The sequence below is a fragment of the Salmo salar genome, chromosome ssa16 (assembly GCF_905237065.1).
Source record: "Salmo salar chromosome ssa16, Ssal_v3.1, whole genome shotgun sequence".
NCBI classification, from domain to species: Eukaryota; Metazoa; Chordata; class Actinopteri; order Salmoniformes; family Salmonidae; genus Salmo; species Salmo salar.
In genome coordinates, this window is record NC_059457.1 from 46,858,291 (window position 1) to 46,879,543 (window position 21,253).

At 39.7% G+C, this 21,253-nt stretch overlaps 2 protein-coding genes across 2 annotated transcripts; both read right to left on the reverse strand.

The window, feature by feature from the left end:
- Positions 1–2,196: 2,196 nt before the first annotated feature.
- Positions 2,197–8,234, reverse strand: LOC106574040 (PDZK1-interacting protein 1-like). Its single transcript, XM_014149555.2, has 4 exons — positions 8,052–8,234; positions 4,539–4,653; positions 3,170–3,259; positions 2,197–2,902 (listed from the first exon to the last, which is right to left on the reverse strand). The coding sequence occupies exons 1-4, from the start codon at positions 8,116–8,118 to the stop codon at positions 2,830–2,832; spliced, it is 345 nt and encodes a 114-aa protein (XP_014005030.1). The 5' UTR covers positions 8,119–8,234; the 3' UTR covers positions 2,197–2,829.
- A 6,868-nt stretch (positions 8,235–15,102) lies between these two features.
- LOC106574039 (T-cell acute lymphocytic leukemia protein 1 homolog) lies at positions 15,103–20,460 on the reverse strand. Its single transcript, XM_014149554.2, has 4 exons — positions 20,270–20,460; positions 17,773–18,440; positions 17,295–17,392; positions 15,103–16,905 (listed from the first exon to the last, which is right to left on the reverse strand). Exons 2-4 carry the CDS (start codon positions 18,285–18,287, stop codon positions 16,445–16,447), a joined length of 1,074 nt encoding a protein of 357 aa, XP_014005029.1. The 5' UTR covers positions 18,288–18,440; positions 20,270–20,460; the 3' UTR covers positions 15,103–16,444.
- Positions 20,461–21,253: the final 793 nt, after the last annotated feature.

Genomic DNA, 21,253 nt, shown 5'->3' on the forward strand with positions numbered 1-21,253 from the left:
CGCCAAACCAGACAGCACAAACAGATCTGGAACCTTACTGGTAGAAGGAGGATGGGATATTATGATATTGTGATATGCTATTATGATATTATGCTATGATATTGTGATATGCTATTATGCTATCATATTGTGATATGCTTTTATGATATTATGCTATGATATTGTGATATGATATTATGCTATTTCTGCTTTGAGTGGGATCATTCACTTATCCAATCCTCCTCCGACTATAATTTTGATTTGTTAGTGGACTGGAAACGTTTCAACCAGGTGCTAATACTTGTGGTTTGACTTGCCTTTATGTTATGTGGATGGTACTACCTGTATGTTACTGTAAGCTTATTCTTTAGCTTTTCACAGTAAAACAATAGATTATTTTTACATCATTTTTGGGAACTATGAGAATCAACAATGATCCATTAGTTTCTTGTAATGAGATATGTTAATCATCATATAGCAGGGCCGTATTCATTAGGCACCAAATGGAAGAAAATGGTCTGAAACAGGAAGGGACAAACTGAACTTGTCCAGTAAGATACGCTTGTTTTTGTTTTTGCGAAGAAAACACATTTTGCTACAGTGTGCATTAATGAATACGACCCATGTGTGTCTGTGGCTTTACACTGTCCTGTCCAGTGGTGAGAAGCTTGCCACGTCCAACAATGACAGGATATCCTGTTTCTCTCTGAGCCCTTCGTCTGTCTCCCGTAAACCACTCCACACTCACAGGAAGTGACAACATGCTCCTCCAAAACACTTTGAGATCCCCCAGGGGTAGTGTTCTTTAGGCACCAAACTAGGAAAAATGGTCTGAAACAAGGAGGGACTACCTGCACTGAATGAAAAAACATTTTGCTACGCTGTGCCCTAATGAATACGATCCTGGTCGACACTGTATATTAACCCTGCATATTAACTATCAAACCATGCCCGTCTCAGTTAAAAGGTGGCAGGTAGCCTAGTGGTTAGAGTGTTGGGCCAGTAACTGAAAGGTTGCTAGATCAAATCCCCGAGCTGACAAGGTACAAATCTGTTGTTCTGCCCCTGAACAAGGCAGTTAACCCACTGCTCCTAGGCTGTCATTGTAAATAAGAATTTGTTCTTTACTGACTTGCCTAGTTAAATAAAGGTAAAAAAATTAAGTTGAAGTGCAATCTGGTTGCAATATCTAGTTGTAGGCTGTGTCTTAAATGTGCGCCCTGAATACTCAGAAGTGGTCCTAGGATTTAGAGGAAGTGTACTACTAGTGCAATGTGGTGCCTCTTAAGGGAACTACTGCTGTGCCATAAGTCTCTGATGTGATAGAGTAGACAGTGGGTATTTATCATATTCTCTGTGAGAGCCTAGTGCTGTCAAGTCTTAATGCTCAATCCCTTTAAATGCACACATCCGGCCACTCACTGCTCTCCCTCTCCTCCTGTGATTTCTCCATCTACTGTTGAATTTTAGCTTTTCTCTGGCCTTGTGTGTGTGTGTGTGTTCATCAGCAGTTGTACTGATGATGATCCTGTAACTCCCAATATTTCCGTCTTATGATGCCACAGATGAACTGACTGCTCGACCTTAGCGCCACAGAAAACATCTTAATTCACCTCATTGATCGTTGGATCGCATTTTCAAATCCAAAGAAACAATCCACCTTTCATATGTCCACATGTGACAAGCTATGCTGTAAAAATGTGTATATACAGTATATACAGTGCATTCAGAAAGTATTCAGGCCCCTTGACTTTTTCCACATTTTGTTACATTACAGCTTTATTCTAAAATGTATTAAATCGTTTTTTTCCCTCATCAATCTACACACACAAAAAAAAACTTTTTTAAATGTAATCCATTATAGAATAAGGCCGTAACGTAACAAAATGTGGATAAAGTCAAGGGGTCTGAATACTTTCCGAATGCACTGTATACCTATAGAAGAAATTGTATGAAAAATATATTGTCTATGATCACAATTGCAAGTCGTATCTTTAAATGTGTGTACTGAGTGTGTTCCTACATTGATGCTCTTTATGAATTCTGATTAATTGTTTGATGATGTTTTATTAAATACAAGGGACCACAACCATTTCCACCATGTCCTCCCTCTGATCTTCAAGTGTGGCTGTTCAGTCCTTAAAATGAATGTATTTTAATAAGTCATTCTACCATGTCTCATTGATACACTGTTAAGGAATATCTCAATTGCTTCCATTGTTATGAGGATTGTTCCTTTTATTTTTCATGTCTGTATATTAATACTTCAGTGGGCTAAATCAGAGTCACAGAGTGTTTCTTGGTAGTCTTAAACAAATCTACTTTGAAGCAAAAGTATACACCTCACACACATGATTATGGGCTTATAAAAAGAAGACACCTCTACCATACCAGACATAGAGTTGTAATGTCTTACATTTTGAGTTTGCACCCCAATATTACACTTTATATACATCACAGAAGACTGAAATACAGTATAACAAAATTATTTGAAATAGAAACACCAGATTTTCTTTAAAAAAAATAAAAAATAATCTGTTATGAAATTATGAAAATATGAATAACATTCCACCCATGAGGCCACTAGATGGGGATCTGATCCTTTGACTGCAGGAAAGAGTTCTATCACACATTAGGCCCATATGTACTGTAGCTATTTAAACAAATCACAAATAGTTGTTGGACAAGATTCTACACTCTAAGATTCACTTTAATGGAAATCTACTGGTCTTGAAACTTTTTGCGACTTGCTTGGAGTGCTCTTGGTAAATTGCTTTTGCATGTCTCTGAAACTATGTGTGCGTGTCCACGACAAACCACAGATTGGTGGCTTCTATTGGTTCTCATTGGTCACATGACAGTGACTTTGTCCTCAATACCTTCAAGGTCCATGTTCTCATATGCACCCTCGTGATCTCTGCTCCTGTGGGTCTCACACACACACACACACACACACACACACACACACACACACACACACACACACACACACACACACACACACACACACACACACACACACACACACACACACACACACACATACATATACACACACATATACACACACATACTTATTAGAACACAGGCCCTACTGTAATTTCACACACACCAACATTATTTCTCTGTAGGTCACCAGTACTGTTAGCAAAGTAGACTACGAAACAAGAGCGATTAAGTGGCATCTTACCTGAACATGTCCAGGCTGGTATCATAGTGGTCTCCATTGGTCTTGGCATACCCAGGGGTCTTCCCACACTCACATTCTTTGGTGTCTGGCCTTCATGTAATCAATAACAGATGGCAAACAGACAGTAACGCTCCCTTACATTCAGATTCAGAAGCAATTATAACGTTTTGTCAATCTCATGTTGTTGGGTGCTGATGGAAAAACGAGATTGGGCTCGAGACCCAGTAATTGTGTATTTTTATTTATTTTATTTAACCTTAATTTAACTAGGCAAGTCAGTTAAAGGATTGATAGGTCCACTGTGGGACGGTTGAGCTAATGTAGGCTAATGCGATTAGCATGAGGTTGTAAGTACAAGAAAATTTACCAGGACATGGACATGTTAAACTGCACTGTCCAATTACAGCTATTACAGTGAAATAATACCATGCTATTGTTTGAGGAGAGTGCACAGTTTTGAACATGAAAAGGTAATAATAAACAAATTAGGCACATTTGGGCAGTCTTGATACAACATTTTGAACAGAAATGCAATGGTTCCTTGGATCAGTCTAAAACCTTGCACATACACTGCTGCCATCTAGTGGCCAGAATCTAAATTGCACCTGGGCTGGCATAATACATTATGTCCTTTCTCTTGAATTTCAAAGATGATGGTACAAAAAATAATACAAAAGAACGGTTGTTTTTTTCTTTGTATTATCTTTTACCTAATCTAATGTATTATATTCTCCTTCATTCCTTTAACTTTTCCACAAACTTCAAAGTGTTTCCTTTCAAATGGTACCAAGAATGTAATATCCTGCATATAAGGACAAATTCTTATTTACAATGACGGTCTACCCCGGCCAAACCCGGACGACACTGGGCCAATTGTGTGCCACCCTATGGGACTCAAAATCAAAGCAGGTTATGATATGGCCTGGAATCGAACCAGGATCTGTAGTGACACATCTAGCAATGAGATACAGTGCCTTAGACCGCTGCGCACTCAGGAGCCCAAGTGGGTCTCTAAAGACCCAATACTCTTTACATCTTAAATTATTCACTTTAGAACCATGATGTGCCTGGCTATGTCTGAAAACCTTAGCTGTCAATTCCTCGCTTCCTCCGTCCTTCTTTCCTTGATCCCTCATCTCACTCTCAAAGGTAGGTCATTGGCAGAGCACGCCCGAGACAGGAACCTTGGATCCTCTCCTCCAATGTGCTTTGAGAGTGGGATGATGAATTGGGCCAAGAAGGACAAGAAGAAGCAAGGATTTGACGCCATGTAACGTTTTCAGACACAACCTATGACAGTGTTGACTGTTCTACTACAGTAGCTGTGTCGACTGTGGAGATGGTCAGGTGTCACGGTGTCTTGGCTCACCTCGAGTCCTGGCACCAGGCCTTGTTGACCAGCAACGCCACGAAGATGAGAAAGAGAAACACGGCCACAGCTATGATGCCCGTCAGCCACTGTGGCAGTGCCCGCTCCACCTTATCTTAAAGAGTCAGGACATAGGGGGGAAGTCATCATTGGATACTAGTGTGTAGGTGCAATATGCAGAAATCTCTCCGCTGTTTCCTGGTTGCTAAAATTCTAATAGTTCGCCTAATTTCAGTTTGTGACAAAACAAGATAATCATTGTACCGTCTTAACTAAAATCTAATATTCTCAGCTATTTGAGGCTGTTGTACAAAACCGAAAGTAAAAGACACAAAAAACAAAACTTAAGAACGTGACGCATAGAAATAGAGCACATAGAACAGATCTACCGCTTCTTAGACTTGCTTTCAATGAGAGTGACAGATCTATAACTAGTATTCTAGTATTCTATAACTAGAATTTGGTCATGTCACCCAAAAAGTTACATTTTGCAGCTTTAATGGTGCTCAATTAATCAATCATTTTGATTCCTCATGTTGTTACAGGTGCAATTGTTGCATAGGGCACTACTTTTTTATTTTTATTTTTTATTTCATGATATCCAATTGGTAGTTACAGTCTTGTCCCATCGCTGCAACTCCCCTACGGACTCTGGAGAAGCAGAGGTCGAGAGCCGTGCATCCTCCGAAATACGACCCTGCCAAGCCGCACTGCTTCTTGACACACTGCTCGCTTAACCCGGAAGCCAGCCGCACCAATGTGTCAGAAGAAACACCATCCAGCTGGCGACCTCATTCAGCTTGCAGGCGCCTGGCCCGCCACAAGGAGTCGCTAGTGTGCGATGTGACAAGGAAATCCCAGCCGGCCAAGCCCCTCCCTTAACCCAGACGACGCTGGGCCAATTGTGCTTCCCCTCATGGGTCTCCCGATCATGTAACTTACAGGTTGCACCTTTAAGCGTTGAATTTAGACAATGCTGTATGTCTGTCACTTGTCACTCTAATGTTCTATAATGTGATTTTCATTCTCTTCAGTTATCGTCCCAGTTGATGGGATTATTAACATGGCAGTCAAGATAAACTCTTGAGTGACACTATTCATTTCTCCTCTGGCTGATGGCTCTTAACTGATGGGAATCAAGAAACACCAGGCAATGTGTCATTCATCTCTCAAAACTATACGCATAGCTACAGGAAGTCGGAGTGCTAACGATGCTGCAGCACCCCCTGATAAATATAACTAAATAAAAAATACATTTTTCCCCCCACAAAATGTGTGAACTAGGCCTTTATTACTCCTGTATGAGCGGAGAAAACAACTCTATGAACCTACGCATGCATTATGCTGATGGAGGGAACATGTAAATGGTAAGTAAAAGGCCAAACATTTGTTGTAAAAAAATAAATAAAATGTAAATGAATAAATAGATGGTTCATTATGGAAAATTCGAATATATATATACAGTATCGGTCAAAAGTTTGGTCACACCTTCTCATTCAAGGGTTTTTCTTTATTTTTACTATTTTCTACATTGTAGAATAGCAGTGAAGACATCAAAACTATGAAATATCACATATGAAATAATGTAGTTACCAAAAAAGTGTTAAACAAATCAACATTTATTTGATATTTGAGATTCTTCAAAGTAGCCACCCTTTGCCTTGATGACAGCTTTTCACACTCTTGGCATTCTCTCAACCAGCTTCACCTGGAATGCTTTTCCAACAGTCTTGAAAGAGTTCTCACATATGCTGAGCACTTGTTGGCTGATTTTCCTTCACTCTCCGGTCCAACTCATCCCAAACCATCTCAATTGAGTTGAGGTCGGGTGATTGTGGAGACCAGGTCATCTGATGCAGCACTCCATCACTCTCCTTCGTGGTCAAATAGCCCTTACACAGCCTGAATGTGTGTTGGGTCATTGTCCTGTTGAAAAACAAATGATAGTCCCACTAAGCGCAAACCAGATGGGATGGCGTATCACTGCAGAATACTGTGGTAGCCATGCTGGTTAAGTGTGCCTTGAATTCTAAATACATCACAGAGCGTGTCACCAGCAAAGCACCATCACACCCCCTCATCCATGCTTCACGGTGGGAACCACACATGGAGATAATCCGTTCACCTACACTGCGTCTGACAAAGACACGGCGGTTGAAACCAAAAATCTCAAATTTGGACTCATTAGACCAAAGGACAGATTTCCACCGGTCTAATGTCCATTGCTCATGTTTCTTGGCCCAAGTAAGTCTCTTCTTATTATTGGTGTCCTTTAGTAGTGGTTTCTTTGCAGAAATTCGACCATGAAGGCCTGATTCACGCAGTCTTTGAACAGTTGATTTTGAGATGTGTCTGTTACAGTGGTGTAAAGTACTTAAGTAATAATACTTTTAAGTAGTACTTAATTAGTTTTGGGGGGTATCTGCACTTTATTTAACTACTTTACTTTACAACTTTTACTTTTACTTCACTACATTCCTAAAGAAAAGATTGTACTTTTTACTCCTTACATTTTTCCTGACAACCAAAAGCACTTATACTTTTACTCTTGATACTTAAGTATATTTAAAACCAAATACTTTTATACTTTTACTCTATTTTACCGGATTACTTTCACTTTTACTTGAGTAACTTTCTATTAAGGTATCTATACTTTTACTCAAGTATGAAAATTGGAGACTTTTTCCACCACTGGTCTGTTACTTGAACTCTGTGAAGCATTTATTTGGGCTGCAATTTCTGAGGCTAGTAACTCTAATGAACTTATCCTCTGCAGCAGAGGTAACTCTGGGTCTTCCTTTCCTGTGGTGGTCCTCATGAGAGCCAGTTTCATCATAGCGCTTGTTGGTTTTTGCGACTGCACTTGAAGAAACTTTCAAAGTTCTTGAAATGTTCCAGATTGACTGACCTTCATGTCTTAAAGTAACGATGGACTGTCATTTCTCTTAGCTTATTTGAGCTGTTCTTGCCATAATATGGACTTGGTCTTTTACCAAATAGGTCTATCTTCTGTATACCACACTACCTTGTCACAACACAACCGATTGGCTCAAACACATTAAGAAGTAAAGAAATTCCACAAATGCACTTTTAACAAGGCACACCAGTTAATTGAAATGCATTCCAGGTGATTACATCATGAAGCTGATTGAGAGAATGTGTGCAAAGCTGTCATCAAGTCAAAGGGTGGCTACTTTGAAGAATCTCAAAGAAAAAATATATTTTGATTTGTTTAACACTTTTTTTGGTTACTACATGATTCCATATGTGTTATTTCATAGTTTTGATATATTCACTATTATCCTACAATGTAGAAAATAGTACAAATAAAGAAAAACTCTTGAATGAGTAGGTGTTCTAAAACTTTGAACCGGTAGTGTATATATATTATATTTTATGCTCCCCACTCTATTAACAACAGTGGGTTGGAACAGCAGTCAGTCACATAAGGCAGCTATTTCTTTATGTAGGCTACTATAAACTTAAAATGTAACCATTCCTTTCAGTTCTTACCTATTTGAGCTGTGACCACTCCCCAAGTCAGCATCAGCCATATAACCACAGTAGGATCTCTCCCCATTGTTGACTCTGAAAATCCACAAAATGTTGTTTTTAGATCACAAATTGGCCTTGTGAGCAGCTCTTCGGAATAGGTTTGCTCTATGTAGCTCAGTTGTGTTTTTTGGCATGTAAAGAACACACATCCTGGCGCAGTATTCGGTTAATGATTAACCCATGCCAGCTTATACAAACAACTGGGGATGATTCGGTAATAATAGCTAAAACCTCATGTATTATTTGCTGATTTCGGGAAGGGATTGACATTTGTAGGCCATCCATCTATTAACAGAAAATATGCAAATATATTTATTATTTCAGATGTGCAAATGAATCTCTCTGTCCTACAAATGTCAAAGTACACATAATTAGAGAACATTCACTTATTAGGTCCCCTTCAATACATAACACTTGGTACAGGGGATTTTCCACTATAGTGACCAGGAAGTAGACAATATAAACACACTCCAATAGCAGCTCAGTGGAAACACACAGAAAGCTAGAGAATAAACAGTAATCTCTGAAGAAGGACTTTGGCTTGGTGAGTGTCTCATGACCACACTTCTAATATGTCACTGGAGGTTCTGGTTGAAAAGAACCACGGAACTCCGTTTTTTCCCACTAAGGAGTTACCACTTGACAGAATATATTTTTTATAGTAGGCTATATTAGCCTGAGTTAAACAGCCCTCTCCAGCTTCATTTATAATTCTAACAGGATTTAGAGTTGTATACTAGCGTCACGACTCCCGCCGGAGTCGGTCCCTCTCCTTGCTCGGGCGGCGTTCGGCGGTCGACGTCACCGGCCTTCTAGCCATCGCCGATCCACTTTTCATTTTCCTTTTGTTTTGTTTTGTCTTTATTTTACACACCTGGTTTCAATTCCACAATTACATGTTCTTTATTTAACCCTCTGTTTTCCCCATGGTTTTTGTGCGTGTTTGTTCGTTGTTAAGTGGTCGGTATTTCTGTGAGCTGGTGTGTTTCCCAGCGTGGAATATATTGTTGGTTTATTTTCGAGTAAAGTTACGTTTTTACTCAGTTCTGTGTCCTGCGCCTGACTTCGTCCGACCCGCCACACACTGACACTTGACAACTAGGATGATTTCTTAGTAGAAAACTATAGCTTATTGAAAGCTAATAAGGTGAACTTGACAATGCGCCTGAATGACTGACATAATGCAACAAGGGAGCTGACTTTGCAGTCAAAGTTGACGTTTAGCAGAGCCATACTTTTGTACTTTCAGTAGTTACTGTAGCCTGCATGGGTATAGTTGGTGCAGTGGGCTTCACATGGGTGCATGTTGTTATTTCAGGCATGATGGGAAAATGTAAAAGGCTGGATTAGTAGAGCAGAAAGGGGGATGTGCTGGAAGGTTAGTGGACACACCCCCTCTGGACTCCAGGGACACATGATGAGCGTGTGTGTGTGTCTGTCCATCCGCCTGTCTGTCTGTCAGTTTATACAGTCCATCAGTACTAGGCTTTGGCCTAACCTTAGCACCAGCCAAATTAGCAGGTCCCTTTCAGCCAACCCCGCCCTCTCATTAACACCACCCCTTCCTTCCCCTCTCTCTTTCTCTCTCTCCCTCACACACACCTCAGGGGAGTAGGTTGGCAATGATGTCAGATAGCGACCCTGAGAGCCAGTAGCCGCGTCTCTCCCCACTGTCCCGTTACCTGCTGAGAACCAGCCTTCAGTTCTGTTCTCTGGAGACAGCACAACTCCCATATGGCCCATCCCATCCATCCCATCAACCACACACAGAGGCAGGGAAGGAGGGATGGGAGGAGGGAGGGAGAGAGAGAGGGATGGGAGGGAGGGATGGGAGGATGGAGGGATGGGAGGAGGGAGGGAGGGATGGGAGGAGGGAGGGAGGGAGGGAGAGAGGGATGGGAGGATGGAGGGAGGGAGGGATGGGAGGAAGGAGGGAGGGATTGAAGGAGGAAGGGAGGGAGGGGTCTTTAATTGATTTCTCCCCCTGTCTATCTAGTTATCTCCAGCCATAAAATTTTGTTATCTGTCTGTAACACTGGTCTTTGTTTGAAAGGCCCTAATGGCAACCTATTTAGTGTACTACTATTGACACGGGCCCATAGGGCTCTGGTCAAAAGTAGTGCACTATATAGGCAATAGGGTGCCATTTGGAACGCATAACCAGATTGGCTCCTGGCTGCTCTGACTGCTCTCTCACTGTCTTCTTATGGGAGAAGGATTCTAAGAGTTAAAAAGGGACAAGAATCCGCTGTGATTTCGCTGAGTTAAAGTGTCTCGATTTAATCCATTATTTCAATGGAGGAAACTCACTCTCATACTCAATACGCTTGAGTGGACATAAAGACATGAATGTGAAATGAACATATTTAATCAATGGGTGGATATACACCAGAGTGGTTTTTGTGGATGGGGCTGATGGATTGTTCATATCTGGAAGGCCTTATTCTGAGTGTTACCCTGAAAGCAATACATAATTGGTAGATAAGTGTAGCACAGATCTGTAATTAATATTGTTGGATCGCTGTTGCAAGTATAAAGATATGACATTCATTGTGTGTGCGTGCGTGTGTGTGTGTGTGTGTACAGTGCCTATAAATATTCCATTGCACATTAGACTAAATTCATTTCTATACATACAGTGCATTTGGAAAGTATTCACAACCCTTGACTTTTTCCACATTTTGTTACATTACAGCCTTATTCTAAAATGGATTAAATAAAATAAAAATCCTCATCAATCTACACACAATATCCCATAATGACAAAGCAAAAATGTTTTTTAAGAAATGTTAGAAAACGTATTACAATGTAATACAGGCACTTCACTATGAGACTCGAAATGTAGCTACAGTATGGTGCATCCTGTTTCCATTGATCATCCTTGAGATGTTTCTACAACTTGATTGGAGTCCAACTGTGGTAAATTCAATTGATTGGACATGATTTGGAAATGCACACATCTGTCTATATAAGGCCCCACAGTTGACAGTGCATGTCAGAGCAAAAACTAAGCCGTGAGGTCGAAGGCAGGATTGTGTCGAGGCACAGATCTGGGGAAGGGTACCAAAAAATGTCTGCAGCATTGAAGGGCCCCAAGAACACAGTGGCCTCAATCATTTTTAAATGGAAGACGTTTGGAACCACCGAGACTCTTCCTAGAGCTGGCCGCCCGGCCAAACTGAGCAATCAGGGGAGAAGGGCCTTGGTCAGGGAGGTGACCAAGAACTCGATGGTCACTCTGACAGAGCTCCAGAGTCCCTCTGTGGAGATGGGAGAACCTTCCAGAAGGACAACCATCTCTGCAGCACTCCACCAATCAGGCCTTCATATTTATGGTAGAGAGGTGGAGCAAAGTACAGAGAGGTCCTTGATGAAAACCTGCTCCAGAGCGCTCAGGACCTGACTGGGGGCAAATGTTCACCTTCCAAAAGGACAACATCCCTAAGCACACAGCCAAGACAATGCAGGAGTGGCTTTGGGACAAGTCTCTGAATGTCCTTGAGTGTCCCAGCCAGAGCTCGGACTTGAACTCGATCAAAATTCTCTGGAGAGACTTGAAAATAGCTGTGCAGTGACGCTCCCCATCCAACTGAAAGAGCTTGAGAGGATCTGCAGAGAAGAATGGCAGAAACTTCCCAAATACAGGTGTGCCACGCTTGTAGCGTCATATCCAAGAAGACTCGAGGCTGTAATCACTGCCAAAGGTGCTTCAACAAAGTACTGAGTAAAGGATCTGAATTCTTATGTAAATGTGATATTTCTGTTTTGTTTTTTTATCCATTTGCAAACATTTCTAAAAACCTGTTTTTGCTTTGTCATTATGGGGTATTGTGTGTAGATTGATGCGGGAAAAAACATTTGAATCAATTGCTGTGTAAATACTGGGGTGATGTAGCACCTCCCCCTCACTGTGTATTTGTGTCATTACTTCCTTAAGGGCCAGTTCCCTGGACATACAGATTAAACCTAGTCCTGGACTGAAAATGATTCCTAATGGAAAATCTCTATTGAAAGTGCCTTTAAATTGTGGACTAGTCTTAATCTGGGTCCTTAATGTGCAGTATGAGGCCAATGTAGTCATTCCTAACGAAGAATATATAACCACATATACACCCATAATATGTACCCACATATACATACATAATATATACCCACATATACACCCATAATATGTACCCACATATACACACATAATATGTACCCACATATACACACATAATATAAACCCACATATACACACATAATATATACCCACATATACACCCATAATATAAACCCACATATACACCCATAATATAAACCCACATATACAGACATAATATGTACCCACATATACACACATAATATATACCCACATATACACACATAATATGTACCCACATATACACACATAATATATACCCACATATGCACACATAATATATACCCACATATACATACATAATATATAACCACATGTACACCCATAATATATACCCACATATACACCCATAATATATACCCACATATACATACATAATATATACCTACATATACACACAGAATATGAACCCACATATACACCCATAATATATACCCATAATATATACCCACATATACACCCATAATATATACCCAAATATACATAAATAATATATACCTACATATACACACATAATATGAACCCACATATACACCCATAATATATACCCATAATATATACCCACATATACATACATAATATATACCTACATATACACACAGAATATGAACCCACATATACACCCATAATATATACCCATAATATATACCCACATATACACCCATAATATATACCCACATATACATACATAATATATACCTACATATACACACATAATATGAACCCACATATACACCCATAATATATACCCATAATATATACCCACATATACACCCATAATATATACCCACCACATATACATACATAATATAAACCCACATATACACCCATAATATATACCCACCACATATACATACATAATATAAACCCACATATACCTACATAATATATACCCACATATACACACATAATATATACCCATGTATACACACATAATATATACCCACATATACCTACATAATATAAACCCACATATACACACATAATATATACCCATATATACACACATAATATATACCCACATATACCTACATAATATAAACCCACATATACACACATAATATAAACCCACATATACACACATAATATAAACCCACATATACACACATAATATATAACCACATATACACACATAATATATACCCACATATACACCCATAATATATACCCACATATACACACATAATATAAACCCACATATACACCCATAATATGTACCCACATATACACACATAATATGTACCCACATATACACACATAATATATAACCACATATACACACATAATATAAACCCACATATACCTACATAATATAAACCCACATATACACCCATAATATATAACCACATATACATACATGATATATACCCACATATACACACATAATATATAACCACATATACACACATAATATGTACCCACATATACACACATAACATATACCCACATATACATACATAATATATAACCACATATACACACATGATATATACCCACATATACACATAATATATACCTACTTATGAACTGGATGGTTCGAGCTCTGAATGCTGATTGGCTGAAAGACGTGGTATATCAGACCGTATACCATGGGTTTGACAAAATATTTATTTTTACTGCTCTAATTTTGTTGGTAACCAGTTTATAATATTAATAACACACCACGGGGGTTTGTGATATATATCTATTATACCACGGCTAAGGGCTGTGTCCAGGCACTCCGCGTTGTGTCGTACTTAACAACAGCCATTGGCCATATACCACACTCCCTCTGGCCTTATTGCTTAAATATACACATATAATATTTACCCACATATACACATATAATATTTACCCACATATACACATATAATATTTACCCACATGCTCACATTTTGTGTGATATACTCGTTTTCTTACAATCAGAGCCATATATAAAGAGACGGTATATCTCTGCTTCTAACCATTAGGCTCTTTTCTCATGTTCCCCTGAAATTAAAATGATGCCCGTAGACCGAGATGGGAACTGGTGATGCGTCATTATTTCACACACACCCCTTCATTCCCTACGGGACCAGTACCCTAACCTCTCCGTCTCCGATGGCTTTTTCATTGGCTGTGATTCTTATCAGTCATCCACACCATCGCTCCACTCATCATAGAGCTGTAATGACATACTGCTCCCCAGTGCCCCCTTAAATACCTTCCACTCTATCTCAATCGTATTAGTGGATAATAACAATAGTGGTCAATTCATATGGTGGGAACACGGAGGTTACATTGGACCCATTGCATCTCATCTGAAGAGACATCCATCCTGATTGTGGGGTCTGTCTGTGGATGGATTATTCAATGATGATAGGCCATGGTCATCTTTAGGGATTGGAATTTCAAATGGTGGGAACTGCCCTAAAAATGGGTTGAAATACGATTGGCATTTTTAATGGATAGTTTTGGGGGTTGGGGTCAACAACAACAAAAATTATAATAATAAATACAATTCCTTCCTCATACCAATTCCTTCCATGTACTGTATCTCTATTTGAAAACCAGTTTGGAGTAGGCATAAATTAAACTACTGCCATTGAAATATACTGGAATTCAATCAAACTCATGCACTGAACAATGTTTACACCATGTCTTTGTTTACAAACTACTGCCCATGCAGATTGCAGACAGGCCTCTAATTCAAAAATGGGAAGCATCTTCCTGTGAGGGGTCTACCCACAGAGATCCTATAATTCACTATGATTCTATATGGAGTTCTATGGTTGGTTTTAGTACTTGTATTTTTCAGAAATGTTTCAAGTAAAATAGACCCACTTATCTAATAGACGACGGACAAATATAACATGAATTGGAAATGATTCGCACAACAGCACACATTTGTCAAGTTCTTTTTCTCCATTTTTTATTTTGTGGTTTCATACAATTCTCTGAGATATAACATTGCATGTATTTATAGATGGAAAGGTTTTATCCTACAAAATATCACACACAAAAAAAATAACCCTTTATATTTAATACATCATAGAATTAAAAGGTACCAATTCTGGTTACTCAATAGTCTGCTGAAATAGCATGTACATTATGTTAAATACAGTGGTAAAACACTTACTTTATGAATGTTATCAATAAATGATAAATGAAAGAAGTGAATGTGAAAAAATCTGACAGGGAAAGAAGCAGTTAAAATATTTTTCCATGATCTGTTTTATGTACACTTAGAGTGGAATGCTTGTACCTGTCTTTAAATAGCTTTTGATACAGAGACAATATAATGTTGTTTTATTCTTCTGTTATTGGATACGAATGATTTCCTCCTTTGTTTTGGCTCTCAGTTAACTTCGAATGGTGTGTGTGTGTGTGTGTGTGTGTGTGTGTGTGTGTGTGTGTGTGTGTGTGCATGTGCGTCGTACTTATGATCTCAATTTCATTCTGTATGGTAAATATTGCAACCATGTGGTTTATGTGAATATCACATTAACAAGTAGACTTTTAAACATTTTGTTCTTCTCCCAACATTGACAGCCACACTGAGATCTCACACTTTTTTTGTCTTGACCGATTATCGGTTATTATCAGTTATCTCACTGAATAACTATTTGTGCTTGGGGATTAACTGTGCCATCCAACAACTAATGAGGTGATCTTCAAGAAAACCATTTCTGGACTTCAGGTCTGGATGTTATTATTTGATAAACCCCAAATGTTAGGTTCTAAAGGAACTCAAAATAACTTTAGCAGGCCCGAAGATGAAGACAAATCACTTACATTTAGTAGTCTGTAGTACTTAAGAACACAGTTCTCATTCTTGTTTAGAGACAAGCAGTGTACCTAAACAAACTTTCACCTCAGACAAGAAAGGTACCATTTTGCGATTTCATGCCTTTTTCCAGAAACACCTTCACTATTTTTAAATATTTTCTTCGTTTTCATCTTAGTTTGTACTTTCATGACTTCCAAATCCATCACCTGCTTACAACAGCAGCTGGGACAAAGTCTCATGTTCCACCAGAGAACACACCCTCCTCTGGATTGGCCAATAACAGACAGAGCCATTGAGCAAAACAGGAAGAAGAGAAAGAGCAAATCTGTACACAACTCAAATGCATCGCCATTCTACACACCCTATTGACACCTCTCTACCCAGGTGGAAAAATGCTCCAAATCGCCAACCTCCTGCTTCTCACATCGTCTCTTTTCTTCTCTACTTAGGGAAAATGCTGAGTCATCTGTGGTTGCGTTCATCCATATGGAGTCCAGAGTGAGGATGGAGAACCCTGGAGGTTTGCGTTCGAGACTCGACATACGAGTCCTGGTCCTCGGTGTAGCTGTCGGGACTCCCATCCCCGCCCAGAAGACTCCCGCAGCTGGAGTTGCTGGATGACAGCATGCCCTGGAGGAGCTCCTCCCGGACCAGGCTCTCCTCATGGCCCTCGGGAGCCCAGGCCCCCTCAGCACCGCTGCCGTTGCCGCCCCCCACCACACCTTCCTGGTCGTCCAGTAGCTTGGCCAGGAAGTTGATGTACTTCATGGCCAGTCGGAGGATCTCGTTCTTGGAGAGCTTCTTGTCGGGTGGGTGGGTGGGGATGAGCTGGCGGAGGTCAGCGAATGCTCCATTCACGTTCTGCTGGCGCCAACGCTCACGGCTGTTGGTGAAGATCCGCCGCACAATTTTGGGCTGCGAGCCTGAGAGGGAGAGGAGGAGAGGATAATACACTGTCTGCATACACCAGCAGTATGTACAGTATAGCTGAATCAGATGTGTTAGAGCTGGGCTGGAACAAAAGCCTGCACTGCAGCCTTCCAGAACCTGTGTTTGTCATTCCCTGAATGCCCTTTCCTTCGGTCTAATGACCACCAACCCAGATGTCAGCTTTCTGTGTTAAACCACACTTTGATGGTATGACAGTTAGACTTGATGCAGTGCCTTAGCACTTTACAAGTGGTCAGTCTCTGTATTCCTGATGCAGCTTTTCTGCATGATGCAGCTTTTCTCCTGATGCAGCTTTTCTCTTTAAAATGACTATTGTCCAGAAACTCCTAGACATAATTATTAAAATCTAAAATACTCTTACCATTATCATCGTTGATTTCAATCTCATAAGGCGCAGGTCGTCGTTTGATCCGATGGCTGGGGTACATGCCATACTGTTCCGTCTCGCTACCGTAGCCACTAGAGAAAGAAGTGTGAAATTAGACCACACATTAATATATCTATAGACTTTTATACTGGTGATATTGTTGGACATAACTATGACAGTTAATATAGGCCTACGCATTTCCATTTGCCAAAGTAAGAAATGGAAGAGGCAAAGCTTTTATAATAACACGAATCATCATTATTATTACCATTATTTAATAGACAATAATCATAATAATAATGAAAACAATTTAAATCGGAATGCACATTTCAGGCCTAAACTTGGGATAGGCCTAGGCTACATAAATACAAAACATATCCAACAATAATTGCGCTGGCCCACAGCATAAACATCTCAAGACCACGGACATCATTTGGACATAAAACATTTCCAAACGGTTAGTATGCCTTACCTGTTCATGGTGGCGAGTGGTTGAGCAAAGTTACTGTACAGCATCGCTCGTGCAGGGAGAGGGAAGGCGAGCGGGCTCAACTGCACCATTCGAGTTTCGCTCAACAACGGGTCCCGGGAAGCCAGTGGCGGTATCGGCGGTCTGCACAGCTCCGTGGTCTGTACCTTGTGGTTAATGTCTGCCGTCTGCTCCCTAGCTTTTATATCCACCGACCCTCCTCCCCTGGCCAATTCGATAACCGGTACTAACTTTTTTAGCTCGCTGTGGTACGCCGTTTCCTTGGCAACGCCATTAATGAAGATAGTCCCGTTGCAGTGCTCCCTGGGGACGCGCTTCCTCTCAGCTGAGTCCCCCGACGCCGCCGTCGTGTTTTCCTGTGTCTCGCTAACAGCTTCGCCCCCCTCCCCACTGACACGACCTGTTATGGAAGTAGTCAGGCTGTCGTGCTGTGGGGACTTGCACTCATTGACCATAGGACTGAGATGCCTAAGTTCTGGTTTCAGTTTTTCCATCATTTCAACGGTTATTCGATAGATTCGACCGTGCGTAAAAATGCATGAAATAGCCTAGTAAAAACGCAAAGGCTTAATTGTAGGCTTATCCGAGATTGACTGAGTTGAGCGTCGAAAAGACCCCACTCATCTGGCGATATTAATCCTTGATGTCACCTGCAAAAACAAGATAGCTTTTATGTTTATGCTTTATTGTTATGAATATACAAATGTTGTAATGAATAAACTATAGTTTATAGTTGTATACAAAAATGCAGACTCCTGCGCTCGCGACACTGCGGCTCCAGTACTGTCAATCCCGCGCGCGCCAACTCATCAACCAAATCAGCAGACAGACAGCTGCATCCATTCATTTGTTCTTGGTCTAGAGGTGGGTGCATAGGCCTATACTATCAATGTGTTTAACTGTTTCAACACACTGTAGTATTACTGCTGCCCTTGTCAATTACAGGCTATAATACAATTAACTATTTTAACTGCACTCTTGTAGTCCATCAGATGGGAATTATCATATCACATGACATGGCTACTACTTTAGAGAATAGTATTAAAGCCTCGGTTTTTGAATATGTGTTTTTAAAACAGTTGTTGTTCTAGTTGGCCTGTACATTAGAAATAATGGAGCGTAGGCTACCGGGCTTTGTTCTAACTGGTACTCGACGTTCACGTGACCCTGACTTTATAAGCTACTATTAACTGGCAGGGTGGATAACAATTCTGATAACGCACAAGTTTTACAGGGAGGGGTCCTAATCATTCTTCCACATTGTTGCATTTGCCCAACAGTCGTCGCGCCGTTAAACGGAGGCGATATCTCTGCATGGACATTTAAAAAATATGTATATTTTAATTGTTTTTTTTAAGACAATTGTCTAAAATAAAATATGTATATATTTTTTTAAATGTCCACGCAGAGATAACGCTTCCTTTTAATGTCTATTACAGACAATAGACTTAGACAAAATACAATAGACAACATAACATTTCACATACATGGGTCCACTAAACTAAACATCAATATAATTAGCCTTTGTCTTTCACTGGATCATTATCGTTATAATATAGCAGCCTATACCACACTCAAATTAAGTTGCAATGATAACCTCTGCCACTCTTGAGCACATATTTTTCAATTGAGCTCATAATTCTTCGTTCATTGTCTTATTCTTTTGAATGTATTTTATTTTATATATTCTTACTTTGTTGCTTGAGCATAACTTAGTTTCAAATTAAATGTATTTCTTCCATGCTGCAAAATGTTATTTCTTCCCATGCTGCTAAAGGAATAAGTGTAGTTTTTTTCACAACCAATATTGTTTTGGTTATAGCTCGTGCGCTTAAAATGTAATGAAAAGAACAGGGTATACAGTACGTTTTTGCGACGTTTATGTTAGGATATCATTCATTATTAACCTATGGTTTTGAACGTTTCAACCTAATTGAATCAGGTTTTAGAGTGCACAAAATGTAAGGCGAAAACCTTTTCATTCCATAGCCAAACTATGTAGATAGACCTTAGCTTCACATATTTCTACAGAAAGAGAGTGGTCATTTTCTGTTTCACAATGGCCTATAAAGATGTAGGGATTAATAACATCTTTAGACTGGGCCTACATAACGAATATATTCTAAATATATTTAGGCTATTGCTCAGTAACCTATATCAGAATGAAATTATCATCCACAAATTATTCTTAGCCTATAGCCTTCCCAAAGTATGTGGATAGTGGAAATTGACTGAGGATATGTTGCTAAACGAATAAAAAAGGAAAATATCGAAGCCTATTATATTGGTAGATAAAGTGAACGCCAAATCGATAGGCTAACTGGTGTACCTTGACCGAGAAACAAATTGGCCTGCATTTGTCAATCCGAAATAGGAACGAACAATGATAAACCATTTTCTATATTTCCATTACAGATAACATATCCACACCAACAACAAATATGACTTGATAATGCCTATTTGGGTGTGTTGTCCTTACCATAGCCGGAGTGTTGTTGATAGAGTATGTGTGGAGCCATTTTGTCGAGGGTCGTCCATGTCTGAGGTTTTAGATTCACTGAAGTACTGTGTGGAAACTGGAAGTGAGGTTTTATATAATTCCACATCATGTCCAGTGTGGCGTTTAGTGTGGGGAACGAGCTGAACACCGGTGCAATGTGGTGACCGGAGATAAGGGCGCGCAGTTGCGGCCCCCTAACCATTATTTATACAATTATTCATTATTATTTGACGTTTTATCGAGGGCAAATGGGAGGACATTTTTTGTTGTTGGTCTTATAGGCCTATTGAGAATGGATATGCACTGAAATATAGGCTAAGCGGTAAATTTGAAAGGAAAACATCCCATGTGCCTTGTAAAATGCTCCAAGGCTTAGTCCAAAATTAATTATAGAGCAATGGGGCGTATTTAAAATCATATCAGTGAGGATGTTGACTTGAGAAAAATACTATTAGGCCGTGTTTGTTTTGACTAATATCTTCACCTTTTATGACGGAGGAATAACTAAACAGTGCATGCTAAAATCATTCATGAATTTGAATAAATGAATGCGACATGTACAATTAATAACATTGGTCTTCTGAATGTATTTCTGATAATATTATATTGTGCAACAATGATAATTAATGAATACTCTGTAATTTGGATCAAACTCTTAAGTTAATGCATTTAACAACACTCAGAACACTGTCAATCAATTATCTCTAACAAGTGTCTCTTGGGCCAGATATTCAATATTCACACGAGAGGTTTGCATGAAAAACCTCAATTGAAACAGCATAGCTTACACCTGGTAACCTACCATGCCAATTATGGTTATCATTATTATTTAGCTGGCCTTACAATGATGTAGTCTATTCTTATAGCTAAACAGTCTACATGAAATAAACATATAGATCTACAGAGAAAAGAACAGGGTATACAGTAGGCTAAATCAGCTAAATTATCAGAAGCCTTTATCTT